We start from the raw sequence: 14,410 nt of genomic DNA on the forward strand, positions 1-14,410 counted from the left end.
TAATAATAATAAGAAGACGCATCAGGTGCCGGCTGTCGAGGACGCGCTCAGGATGCGCTCAGTACAGTTCAGACATTGCAGTGCATCAGAGGTAAAAAAAAACAAATCAATGTATAGTCACGAGCCGCAGGGTTTAAATTTGGTTTTGTTTGTGTATGTTTTTTTTTTTTTACTCTCAAAGCCGTGATTCCCATTCACCTCCATTATAAGACTGACAGACTGCAACGGTTTGAGTTAAAAATCCGTGTTTATATCGTTTTTTTTACCTCTGATGCACTGCAATGTCTGAACTGTCCTGAGCACGTCCTCGACAGCCAGCGCGTGACGCGTCTTCTTTTTCTTGCTTTACGGTGGATCGCAGACTTATAAGTGCATTACCGCCACCTATCTCTCAAATGGACCATTGACACTCTATCTACAATCTCAATTAGGAGTGTCAGTGGTCCATTTGAGAGATAGGTGGCGGTAATGCACTTATAAGTCTGCGATCCACCGTAAAGTAATAATAATAAGAAGACGCATCAGGTGCCGGCTGTCGAGGACGCGCTCAGGATGCGCTCAGTACAGTTCAGACATTGCAGTGCATCAGAGGTAAAAAAAAACAAATCAATGTATAGTCACGAGCCGCAGGGTTTAAATTTGGTTTTGTTTGTGTATGTTTTTTTTTTTTTACTCTCAAAGCCGTGATTCCCATCCACTTCCATTATAAGACTGACAGACTGCAACGGTTTGAGTTAAAAATCTTCGTTTGTGTTCTACTGAAGAAACAAAGTCACCTACATCTTTGATGCCCTGGGCGTAAGCAGATCAACATCAAATTTTAATTTTTGGGTGAACTATCCCTTTAAGTCGAGCATGTTAAGACTACCGCTATATTACTTGGTGAGTAGTATTGGTACTTGCTGATGCAGTCTCTTGTTATATTAGCACATGTGTGCTTTATCCTGATTAATAGCTAGCATCTGCTATAGTGACGAGTCGGTGTTATAAAATTAAGATGTTAGAGTTTAGTTTCAGCTATAAAAAATAATTGAGTGGAGGTTAATTGCATTTTAGGAAATATTCTTTGTGATGAATGATATAAGTTCACAGTACTCATAACTATTGGTTTCTAAACTTAATTGAATTGAGGCAACCGGTTTCAGTGTAGTGTGGTTTGAGAGAGGATCAAAACTCTTCTTGAGTGACCACGAGGAGGAACTGGGAAAAAATTTAACCGTATTTGTTGGCTGCACATCTGAGAGCATGAAATCAGCAGGAGCTGCCTGACCCTTTGGAATAGAAATTAGAATAATAAAAAAGTGAATCATTAAAGATGCAGGCTTTACTCAAGGCTAATGTGAGTTCATAATGGGAATCATCTTCAGTTACCTGTTGATACAGACATTATTTAGTGTGTTTCTGTGTGCTGCTGTATAGGACAACATTTCTTTGTCAACTTATTTATATAAACAATATTTAAGGATGAGGGCTCCCATTTCAGTCTGGCACAAATGTGTGTCACTAGAACTGTGATGATTAGATTAATTCCAGGGTGTTCTTACCTTAATGTGATCAGAGTACCCGGGTGAAATTTGTAAAAGGTGTTTAAAATGTAAAGCCGTTTATCATTCAATGCCGATTATGATCACTCATCACCATAACAGAATGCTGAAGTGTTTTCAAGACCCAGCCATCTGGAAGTACTGAAAGAAATACTGAGATCATAGTCTACTGATTTGATCCATTATCAGAATTTATTTAACTGTGTTTAAGCGCACACCTGCATCAAAGAGTCCTCTAGAATTCAACAGTTATTTTCGCAGGTTTGCACATAAAGAGGGCGCTTGCTGAATGCGGAGCACTTGCAATGTCTGAACACTTACAGGCATGCACTTGAAGTATGCTAAAATTATGGTTATATAATCTGTGGTGCTTTAAAGATGCTTTTTCTACAGGGAGTGCATTATATTTGTTTGTAGTGGCAAAAGCACAACATCTGTGCTGCTGTAAATGCACAGCCTTGACCAGCCCTCCACCTGAAGACAAGGCACAGGGGTCTCTTTTAAAGTCTCCAGACTTTCCCATGTCCTCATATAGGCAAATAACTAGTGACCATCTCCAGTACTCATTTAGCTACCGTGGGAGTCATGAGTTGAATTTGTGATTTGATAAGAAAAAAATGTCATTTTAATTGAGGCGAGAGTTCCTTTCTAGATAAATCTTGACATTTAAAATTCAGTGCTTGGTCTTGCACATGCATATTGTTTTAACAAGAATGTCATACGGTGTTTAGTGTAAGTGTTTTTAGTATTTAACTCTTCCCCCTTTTATTGGTTTGCTTTTTACTGAGTGGTTTGCTCTTTTCGAGAGCCTCTCTTTGAAGAACATAATAAGCATGGTTTGCAGAGAGCAGCACACTGTCAGTTTTATGTGACTGGTGGATGTGACTAAACTTAAAATATGTTTTCAAGTTCCCCTGATTTCAACCATAGAAAGATACAGTCAATTAGCCTGTCTTCTTTTCAGGTGTTGAATTCTGATTACTTAAAGGGGCAATCATTTATACCTACTTGTCATAATTTCCCCACTGAAGCCAATTCATAATGTTTTATAATGTAAGGGGTTTTGCACCGAAACATTTTGTTCTATGTGACCAGTGTTCTTCGTCCTCTTTAACTGAAACATTAGGTACTTGATTTTCTGTTATAAAGCAGCTCTTCGGTGTGGAGCTAGATAATGATAAAATCGTTTTATTAGTGGGGAAAAAAATATTATTTCATTAAAGTGATAGTTTGGTTTGTAGATATCAAAGCTTGATAGCTCAGGACTGTTTTGATTATCATTACCCTATAAGGTATTTTAAGAGAGATTATGTTGTGAATAAAATAGTTTATCCAAAAATAAAGCGTCTTACTTACCTTTATTTTGTTTCTTATTCATATGACTTCCAAAAAGAGATGTTAGGCAGAATGCCATTCAGTTACTTTTTCATCTAGCTAATTAAATGGTGAATGAGAAAGTTTCTCTGTCATCTCTTTTTGTGTGCCAAATATATTTATTTGTATAAATTAATTGTATAATAATTGTAATTACATATGATTTTCAAAAGATGAAGTGATTGCCTTTATTTATTTGTTAGAATATGTATAACTCAATATTTTAACTAATTGCAAAAGCTGAATAACCAGTCAATGTCTACTGATTAATCAGCGAAATAATTGGCGATTAGTCGATTAATCGGTCTAAATAATCATTAGATTAACCGATTATCAAAATAATCGTTTGTTGCAGCCCTATCAAAAAGTCCATATTATTCGACCACTAGCTAGCTCTAAGAGATTTTCGTTGAACACTACAAAGCATGCGCATGGGTGGTCCGGGAAGGGAGTTTACAGTTAGAGTATGTTTACATAGTAAATCAAACTCTTGTCATTATCACCCCCCTCGATTAATAACTGAGTAAATCAACCTGTTTTTAACAAACTACTACTATTCTATTTTTAGTTAATGTGTTTACTGGACAGATTCCTGCAATAGTTGTAACCTGCACAGATGTAATCATTACGGATAACCATCAGAGCTCACCATATCCTGGGATTGTGGATTTTGAGAGTTTCTCTCTCAGGGCTCTGGCTGGGTTCATTTGAGTTCTCTTGCAGGTTTGTGTGCAGCAGATGTGCTCTGAATTTTTCTCTTCCACCATAGCAGCAAAAACTTGCTGTTAGCACTTAACTTTTTGGAACTTTTATAAACTTTTATCTTATGTGTGTTCAGAAGGCCCAGAGATGTTCTTATATTCTTGGAGGTCCTCCATAGCTACTTAATGGGTCTTTAGAGTTCTGTTGACAAAAAGCTTGTCTTAACTTGTATATTACACGTTTGGATTAATTAAACATAACTTTTTGATACAAATTAAATGCACGTAATGAAATTACAGTTTATGAGGTAAATATTTTATTATTTTGCCTAGAAGGTAAATGTAGTAGAGTAAATGTTTCCTTGGCTTACCTTTTAAGCTTTAAGTAGCTTAGCATTTATCCCTTAATTGTCTTTGGAAGGGCCTATTTTTGACTGTAAGAGAATTTGATCTTTGTCTTGGTCAGCTGAAATACACTTGAGTAGGTACTACAAGAATAAGCTGTAGAAGTGTTAATGAGCAGTTGAATTACTCGAGGTCATTGCGTGGTGTCATTCTGTGAAGTCTGGAGAGGACGACCCAGACTAAATGGAGGATTCAGATGAGGGACTGAATGTAAAGTATCTTGCTTTTAAAATTGCTCATGTGTCATGCTGTGTTATTTCTGTCTTTGAGTGCCATTTATAGAGATAAATATTGTTTGGTAATCCTGTTTTCTATATTAGTTTGGTCCATGTAAATGTGGGTGCTGTTTCTATGGCATATTACAAATATTATGCATATGAAACGAAAAGATTTAAAGCCTCTTTGGACATTCATCTTTCTCAGGATCTATTTTTGGTTATACAGTGTAATAATGGACTATGAATGCTGGTCAAAAGTGTATATTAGAATGATTTCTAAGGATCAGTGATACTGACAGCTGAAGTAATGCAAATCTTGTTGTTAAGAATAGTCTTATTAACCAGATTTGTCTAACTATAAATTAAAAATGGCAGAGTAGGAATATTGGGTGAGTGACACCATGAAGAGGAAGTGATGTCGCTGTTTGTTCCAGTTTGAAGCTGTGTTTCTCTTTCTTCTGAATATAGGTCTCGTTAGAAGTATGATAAAAGGTTTTACACGAGTCCTGCCTCTCACAGCCTGTTTGTTTCTACAGGGAAAATATAGCTGACATTCTTATATTATGCATTTGCATTTCAAACAATCAAGTTATTTAAATGTTAAAGATTGTCCTCTTTTCATAGTTAATGCTATATCATCTGAAAAATAGCTGTTAGAATAATTAAATCAAGTGACAGTTTGACAAGTTAGTTTGTTGTAGTTGAACAACTGTTGCTATGCAGAGATTTTATTCAACACCGTTTGATTGCACTGCTGTGTTGATGTCAGCAGGGATCGCAGAGGTCAACGAGGTGAGGTACGTGTGTCGGCGTCTAGAGCTGCTGGGGTGACAGCAGGTGGGAGCTGTCAGACGCTGTGGCCGAGTTCTGCACTCGCACTTCCACGCTTACTGAGTCACTTCCCATTCACTTACTTAATGCCCCGCATGCACACTTTAGTGCTGGACACTGTAGCTAAAACATTATATCTCGTTTTCATATTTTTGATTATTTTTACTTTTTTTTATTTTTTATATGATACATCTTAATATATGCGATTTGTCTGTGCAGTGTTTTGACAGCCCTAGTCTTTGCCTTCTGACTTCATCTCGCTCTTTAGACTATGCGCGGTACTCTGTGTCCCCATTCTGGCTCTCTCTTTCTTTCAGTCTGTGTCTCTCATGTACACTGTGGTGAGCTTGCCGAGTGGGTGACGCGTGTGGGGAGATCCAGTCTGGTGCAGTGAGACCTCCATCATGCTGTTGGCTGTCTGTTTGAATTTGGAGCGAGGAAACACTCCAGTGTTGCTATTGTGTTCCTACAAAAAAATCACAAAAATATCACAAAAATATTGGATGTACAGAGATGATCAAACACTTCACCATAAAACCTCAGGCTGTTAGACGCAAGCTGCATCTTAGTTTGTTAGCTTAGCCTAAACCTTACACTAAATGAGAACAGCTTTATTAGGAACTTGGATGTAAAATGAAGTATGTGAGCTCAGAGTAGGAGAGAAGAAGACAAGTGAAAAGAAGCCCTACATTTTAAAAAGTTGTATTTTTGCAAAACGTGATGTTTTCCACCGCATTGTGGCTCTCTGTCTGAAACGCTTTCTTTAAGAAAAAATACCCACTTGATTATGATTGGCTAATAATCTCTCATTTTATCATCTGACTGCTCACCGTATATATATGGTAACTTAGGATTAATGTTTTATCACAATTGAGGAAGTATGAGTATATATATATATATATATATATTTGGTCTGTACAGGATGTTTTTATAGTAGACCTCTTATTTGTAAAAAAATAAAAAGATTCTTCATGTCATGACCCCTTTAACCCTTAAATGCATGAATGTTTCGCCAATCATTATTACATATTCGGGTCTTTAGCGACCCGGACCAATATATCCAGCACGGATGGATCTCTAACTGCTGCAATAGCAAAAAACTCTCTTGATATTTTAAGAACAATTACAGAAGAATAAAATAAACCATATTTTGTTACCTTTTGAAACTTATTGTTTATAATTAATAGATTGAGGAATACTAAGAAATAGGGCTGTCAAAAAAAAAATCGAATTTAGAATATTCATTGAATAAAAAAAAAAAATCCACATTCGAATGCAAAAACGCATTCGAATTTAAGGTCTGCGTCAGCCGTCAGGCAGCCTTACCAGTGGCGCACGAGATGCGATGACGATGTATGTGTCATTGATTGCATTTGAATGCTTTTGTTAGCCTATCCAGTTGAACCCACTAGATGCGGCGCTGCTACGTTGTTCATTATGCATGGTGCTGTTTTTTTCTAATTGTTTAAGCAAACTTTATTAATTATATATGGTTTATAAACATTATTTTAAACATTATGCACTTTTTTTCAAAGATAGTCGTGTTATTTCATTACGCTTTGAAGAAACGTGCATAATATTTTGCTCGATGCGCCCTCTTGTGGCCTCAGGAGAGAAGCCAAAAACTTTTTTCCCCCTAACTGAAATTATAATTTTTGAATTCGATTATATTTCGAATTTTGATAATATTTAAGTAGAAAATTTGAATTTAGTTTTTCAGTCATTTTGACAGCCCTACTAAGAAAGTTGATGTCTAACTTAAAAAAAATGAAGGAGGGAGAGGGTAGAGAATGATGTCCCGGGTCGCTAAAGACCCGAGGTATGTATTTAAGGGTTAAATGTTAAAGTGGGGCTTGGCACAATCAGTCAGGTTCTATTACACTTAAGGCAAGAACAAGTCATGTCTAGATGAAACTCGTACTTGGCTAGTGTAGAGAGGGAAAAAAAAAAAGACACAGACCTGTGTAGTCTGTGTTGTGCTGTAGCTGCACTCTTATAGTTTAAGAGTTGACAGTTGACAGGGCAGCACAGGCAATCTAATGAGACGCCTGCGGTGGAGCTGGAGGCGGCCGCCCACCCCTGAGTGTGACCCTGCCGGTCTGAGAGGAATAAATTACCTGTCAGTGTATTACTATGTTGAGTAAGACTGTCAGCTTGTTTTTTTTGCTGCTGGCCATTGTGCATTGCATATTTTAAGCATCACCACAGTCCTTGAAGTCACTCTCAGGGGACTTCAAACTAAATTCTACTGAAATCCAGACGCACAGGGGTGATATACTATGCCAAAATTGATTTACATTACTGAAAATGTGAGTATACGATACACAGCACAGGTAATTTTCCATCACACACTATGAGGCCTATAGTCTATAATTCGCAATTGCGTGTTATAAAGTCAGAATTGCGTGATACAAACTCGCAATTCAGATTTTTTTCTAAGAATTGCGTTCTTCAATTCAAACGCAATTCTTAGAAAAAAATCTGAATTGCGAGTTTGTATCGTGCAATTATGAGATAAAAAGTCACAATTACCTTTTTTCTTTTTTATTCAGTGGCGGAAACGGGCTTCCATACATAAGAGACTTCATTAACATGCATTTAAAAAAAAAATAGTCCCACCCCCAATCATTTGAATGGTAGTGTACCTTAGAATATTGACTGGCCCATTATGGATAATTTTTTTGTGTTATAGCTTGGTCACTGAGATGCCAGGGTCTACTTGGAGTTATAAAGCAGAGATTCATCTCTGTGTCCTTTTTGCTCAACCAGGTCAGACTAAACACATCCCTGCGGTGATCTCCAGTCCAGATGCTCTGGTTTCCTTTGAGTCAGTGAGTAATACACCCAGCCAGGGCACTGATTCTGGCAGGAGAAGCATTATGTGCAGCCATTCAGATTTTATTTTGCAGCCCTCACATCTGTAGATGAAATGAACAGTCATTGACACATTAAAATTCTTTATTCTTTATTACCTCCCTTTTTTAGCTTTAGGACAAAGTGTCAAGTGTTCAGCTTCTATTCCATTCTGTTTCCTTCTGTTCCTCTCCATCCAGTTGTTTTTAACATAATGTCTGATCAGAGTGCAGTGCAGGGTTATTATTGTTAACCCAAATTAAAATAAACCATAAAAAATCCATTACTTGAAATAAAATAAACATTAGTTGAAATAAAATATAACAAACATTTTATTTCAGCTAGTTGCCAAGGCAACACTTCTCACTTAAAGTACTAAAATGACAAAATAAACTGAAACTAAAGCCTAAAAACGATATATATAACAAAAATACATAATTGCTAAAACTTTAACTAAACTAAAAATGAAAACAAAATATAAAAATAACACAACACCTTTTTCAACTACAAATGGAAAACCTTTAATTTGTTTTGGCTGTTCATTTACACGACAATGGCGTTTTGGGGGCCTGAAAAAGGAAAAGTGCACATTTTTGAAAACGATACCATTATCGTTGCCGTGTAAACTCTAAAAATGTGAATTTGTGAAAACTGTGACATCGTGCGCATACATATTACATGTTCAGTCTATAGGAGTGTGTATGTGCGCAGGTAAAGTGACATCACCAACTACTATCCTGGCATGCATAATATAATGTTTTTAGTTGTTTTCGCAGATCCGTGTGAATGGATTGTTTTGACAAAGTTGTCATCTGTACGCTAACCTTTTCAAAATTGCAAAGGAAAAACATTTCCGTTTTTAGTACTGTCATTGTCATGTAAATGCATCCTGAAATAACACTGGTGCGGTGGATGCTAAATCAGTCTCATAAAAGAGCTTTAAAGGGGTCATATGATGCTATTTAAAAGATCATTATTTTGTGTATTTGGTGTAACAGAATATGTTGACATGCTTTAATGTTCAAAAAACACATTATTTTTCAAATACTGTACATTATTGTAGGTCCTCTATGCCCCGCCTCTCTCAAACGCTTCGTTTTCTACAAAGCCCCCTCCTTTGACAAGCGCAGTCTGCTCTGATTGGCCAGCTGACCCAGTGCACTGTGATTGGCCGAACACAATGCGCTGACTAGTCAATTATAGAAATTTGTAGATTTGCACATCCCTTCTTGGAAATTCCTATGCCTAGACAAACCCAAATCCCTCACTCAGCTGCCTATCTTGTTTGTAGCTTTATCTGTCCTGTGATTTACTGTGAGTTATTGCAGTCTTATTGTCAGCAGCTTCATGGCCTCTCAGCGTCACATGTCACAGCTGGGCATGTTTCCTTGGGTCTTGCCCAGCTTGGTGTTTTTTTTTGTTTGTTTGTTTTTTTCAGCTCTGCAACTAGTTCGGCTGGAAAGAAACCATTCATCATCACTTTGATATGTCTTAAGTGTTTGTTGTATTGAGGAATTTGTTAATAATCAGGAGGGTTCATATACTATTCATATAGTAAGCAAATTATGAATACCTATTTTGAGATTCAAAGTACATGTAATAAAGGGACTGTTCAAATCGAGCATGTAGTTTCATGACAGCCAGAATCTAGTTTTCAGGGCAAACTGTTTTCAGAAGGTGTGATGAAATGTTACTTCCTCTTAAACATGACATATTAACAGCTCACTGCTGCTGCTTTGGTAAGTGTGAAAATATGAGTGGCTTAATCCATATGTAGTAGAGGAGACAGAATTATCTTTATTAGTTAAAACATTTTCAGGACATCAGTGTTTTATAACTAGGCTTAACAGTAAGGATATTTTTTTCTTTTACTGGCCCAGTGGGACTGTGCCCCATGTAGTTCAGATTTGCACTTGCCTTGCCAACATTTTCACTTTTTCACATTTTCAAAAAAAATAAAAAAATAATAATATATATATACATTACAATATTTATATTTATACAAATAAAATATTTATTTTATTTAATTAAAATAAATGTAATAACAATAATTAAATTAAATAATAAAAAATCACTAGTCGTTCATGCAATTTCAACATCCTCTGTTAATCAGCTGTAAAAAAAAAAAAAAAAAAAGCTTGATGATGCATTTAAATATACAAAATTCACAGCAGCAATGTTTAATACATCACTTAAAATGAGTGTTTAACCCTTAGAAGGCATTAAAGAATGCAGCACTGGCTGAAACTCTCACACTGGCTCTTGGCCATCAGGCCATCCTGTGTTGAGGGTATTTAAGAAATGCTTATGGTCTGCCTAAAAACCTAAATGTGTGAGAATAGTGTAGTGTAATGTGTAATATGTAGTCCTGCATTTTTTTTTTTTTTTACTTTTATTCTCCTCATAAGGAGATGCATTTGGGACACCGGCTTTCTAATTCTTTTTTTCCATACAGTTTGAGGTCATCTCCACACCACATTATAAGGGGATTCAGTATTTATTTTAGTCATCTGAAGCAGCTCTTTTTAAAGGAGTTTCCTTTGTCAGTTCCCGCTGGATTTGTAAACTGTGATTATAGGCCCATTACATTGTGGCTTCAGTAAAACTATAAATGATGTTCAGCTGCATTTCTTACAGATTTTTAGAATTTATGAATATAATCTTTTATTTAATCTCAGTAGTATGTCAAAGTGAATATGTAATCTTTAGGCCTTGTATCACCCTAAATTGGTTACTTTGCGATTAATGACCAGGTGATTGTATATTATCCGACTTAATACACTGTTACTAACTAAGTATCTAACTGAATTAACTAACTGAACAAACGAATGCATACATGCATGAATGCATTGAATGAATGCAATGAATGAATGAATGCATTGATAATGCATTGAATAAATGCATGAATAATGCATTGAATAAATGCATGAATAATGCATTGAATAAATGCATGAATAATGCATTGAATAAATGCATGACTAACTGAATGAATGCATGAATAATACAATGAATGAATGCATGGCTAACTGAATTAATGCACGAGTAACACATTGAATGAATGAATGAACGAATAACTTACCAATTAAAAAATTAATAATTGAATGAATAAATAAATTAATGATTGATTGATTGAATGAATGGACATACTGATTTTGAGTTTAAATTATTTTTTTTCTGTATTAGGCTATTTATTTATTTCATTTTGGAAAGAAGAATCTGTGCAATAATATGACAATAAACTAGCACGGCTGGGAAATCGGCTGCGTGGGGTCATTTATGCAATTTAGTGGCCATACATTCGGAGCAGATATGGGAATCCCTGCAGCACGTGTTCTGTTCGCAGTTCATTCAGTGTCAATGTCTGTGTTTGAAGTGAGCGTGATTACAGAATGGTGAGGTGTCTCTGCCTGCTGAGAGCTCATATCTGTGGGCTCAACTGATGGAGTGGTGTCAGCGTGATTTTGCTCTGTGTGGGAGGCAGGAAGGGCTGGAGGTGATGTGAAGGAGCCATGAGTCAGTTTGAGCTTTCATAGGTCACCACCTGCAAGCCATGCAATCCCTTCATGTTTACAGACAGAGAAAGTGCCATTTCAGAGGTAAGGGATGGATAAAGGTATTGATATTGGAATCATAAATTCAGAACAAAATCAAACAATCAAGGGATCACATTCATGATAATCTTCTTCAAAAAGAAGAAATTTCCTAAGATAACTTTTAAAAAGTTCCTAAGTGCAATTCTTGAAAAATTCTCATTTTCTTAATGGTGAAATTTTTTTGGGTCTAAATCACTGACCTATAATAGAGAACTGGATTGCTCATGACGTCATAAAAGTGAAGCCACCGCACCGCCATATTTGTATTCCCATACATTCTATTGAATCTTCAAAAAGAAGAAATTTCCTAAGATAACTTTTAAAAAGTTCCTAAGTGCAATTCTTGAAAAATTCTCATATTTTCTTAATGGTGAAATTTTTTTGGGTCTAAATCACTGATCTATAATAGAGAACTGGATTGCTCATGACGTCATAAAAGTGAAGCCACCGCACCGCCATATTTGTATTCCCATACATTCTATTGAATGAATAGGAAATCATACAGTTTTAATGATAAAACATCACCTAACAAGTAGGGTTGGGTATCGTTTGGGTTTTTTTCGATACCAGTGCCAAATCGATACTTTTAAAACGGTACCGGTGCCTGAAACGATACTTACATTTTTTTTTTTTACCTAAAATAGGATGGATTGGCCATTATTGAGCGCTATAAACACATTTAATGTCTGTTTCATTCATACTGGACGCCAGAGGGCGCCCTCGCGCAAAAACTCCACATATACATCACAGAAGGAATAGAACTCAGGAAATCCCTAATATGTACAAAGGCATTGCTATCACTGTAACTGAGTAAACAGAAGATATAAACGTTTTGAATGATAAAACAAAGACAATAAACACTCGACTGCAACGATGTATAGTTTCTGTTATTCAAGCCATTTTTGGTGTTTTCATCATAATTAAGTACATTTATAATCCATTGCTAATCGACATAGTCTTTTTACCATATGCTTTTTACAGTATAGAACATTTTCTGCCCCTCATTCTGTGACAAGAAGCCACATCAGATCACAAAAGGAAGCAGTTGTGGAGTAAAAACGTTATAGTGTTCTCTTTTGTTGGACAACCGGTTTAGAAACGCTTCTCATTGCAAGTCATTAAAAGGGAAGTTTAGCTTTAGGCATTTTAATTTAAGAATGTTTAGCTTAGCTAGCTAATGGTAGGCTACCTGCTGCCGTCAAAGCAAGTGTAATTACTGCATTCAGGCGCTCCTCGGATGCTCTCATTTCCAGAGTTGTGCTTTTAAGTCGGAATGTGAAAACAACATGGACACTCTCGTTACTACAAAGATGTGTTGGATTTGTATTATTAGAGCTTTCCAACTTGCGTTCGTGAATTTTTGGGCTAATTTTCATTTTTGGGTGAACTAACCCTTTAAAAACTAATCGTGTGACTGAAATGCTTCAAATCGGGTGATTTTGGTCAGTGTTTTGGCTGTCAGTCAATGATGCTCTCTGCGGTAGGGAATAGTAAGATGGTGGCTCCAACACTTCCGGTGGCTTCACTGCCTGGCGACAGTTTAGAACGCAATGAGCAATCCAGTCATTATATAGATCAGTGGTCTAAATACATTCTCTTAACCCAGTTTACTGTTCATTGACTACAATAAGTTTGCTTTTATGGTTTTATCTCCCTCAAAAGTGTAAGCATCGAGCCTCCCAACATTTAGATCGGTTTGCTCCGATCCGTCAGTCTCTTTCCAGCTCAACCTATAGCGAGAGTTTGGGGTGTGGCTACTGCCAGAAGGCTGAACCAGAGGGTGTTTACCCGGCATGGGACCACATCATGCTTAATCATGACCAATCAATGTTTATGTTGCTGATTATTGCTATCGCTTCAGAGAATTCATGCACATCCCTAGTCTTAATGTATTATAGTGCTAACTAGAGGTCGACCGATTGATTTTTGATGGCCTTTTTTTGCGATTTTTGGCATTTTTTAATGAATCGGCATCGGCCGATTGTGCTGCAAATTAGGCCGGTTTCTAGGCAGGCGCATCTGCGGGCAGTTAAGCGTTGTTGCGGAACGCCGGAGAATCTCTCTCTGGCTGCGTGAGAGACGGAGCAACTCACACTCTACAGCCTCTTCTTGTTCACACACAGCTTCAGCTAATGATTGCAGGGCAAAACAGACCGTTTTTCTTTCCTGTAATGCCTGATAAAGTAGCGTTTGTGAGCGCAGTGCTTATTTGATTACAGCCGTTACCGCGATATCTCCCGCTCCAACAGCGCCTCCTGCTGGCGGAGAATGAATTTGCATTTGCAAGTCTGTGGGAAACACTGGTGTGTCAGCAAACATAAACAAAAAGCATGCTTCAGAACTGATTTGAGAAGGTGCTTAAGTTTTGAGCCATGTTATAACTCTGAATTAGGCTACTACTACTATTACTATCTTGTACCCTGCAATAATCATTTACTCGAACTCACTTTTATGAGATGAAGGGAAAAAAAGAAAATCGGCCAAACATATCGGCCAAAAAATTGGCATCATATATCGGCCATTAGGGCTGTCAAAATGACTGAAAAACTAAATTCGAATTTTCTACTTAAATATTATCAAAATTTGAATTATATTCGAATTTAAAAGGCATAATTTCAGTTAGGGGGAAAAAAGCTTTTGGCTTCTCTCCTGAGGCCACAAGAGGGTGCATCGAGCAAAATATTATGCACGTTTCTTCAAAGCGTAATAAAACAACACGACTATCTTTGGAAAAAAAGTGCATAATGTTTAAAATAATGTTTATAAACCATATATAATTAATAAAGTTGCTTAAACGATTAGAAAAAAAAACAGCACCATGCATGTATAGTTTAATACAAAGGACCGAAAACCAATCACAAAGAGTAGGCTACTTTCTTCATTTAAAAACA

At 36.6% G+C, this 14,410-nt stretch overlaps 1 protein-coding gene across 15 annotated transcripts in view; it reads left to right on the forward strand.

Annotated features, from left to right (window-relative positions):
• Nucleotides 1–14,410, forward strand: part of dlg1a (discs large MAGUK scaffold protein 1a) — a 139,327-nt gene that overhangs the window by 7,275 nt on the left and 117,642 nt on the right. Inside the window, exon 1 of one of the 15 annotated variants that reach the window (XM_016550677.1) lies at nucleotides 4,155–4,234. The exons of the other annotated variants lie outside the window; for them this stretch is intronic. Within the exon in view, the coding sequence (XP_016406163.1) occupies nucleotides 4,208–4,234 (27 nt within the window). The 5' untranslated portion in view covers nucleotides 4,155–4,207. Of the gene's footprint in view, nucleotides 1–4,154; nucleotides 4,235–14,410 lie in introns of those variants that run through there. 15 annotated transcript variants of the gene reach the window in all.

Source organism: Sinocyclocheilus rhinocerous, unplaced genomic scaffold (genome assembly GCF_001515625.1).
Source record: "Sinocyclocheilus rhinocerous isolate Xijiao unplaced genomic scaffold, SAMN03320098_v1.1 scaffold1182, whole genome shotgun sequence".
NCBI classification, from domain to species: domain Eukaryota; kingdom Metazoa; phylum Chordata; class Actinopteri; order Cypriniformes; family Cyprinidae; genus Sinocyclocheilus; species Sinocyclocheilus rhinocerous.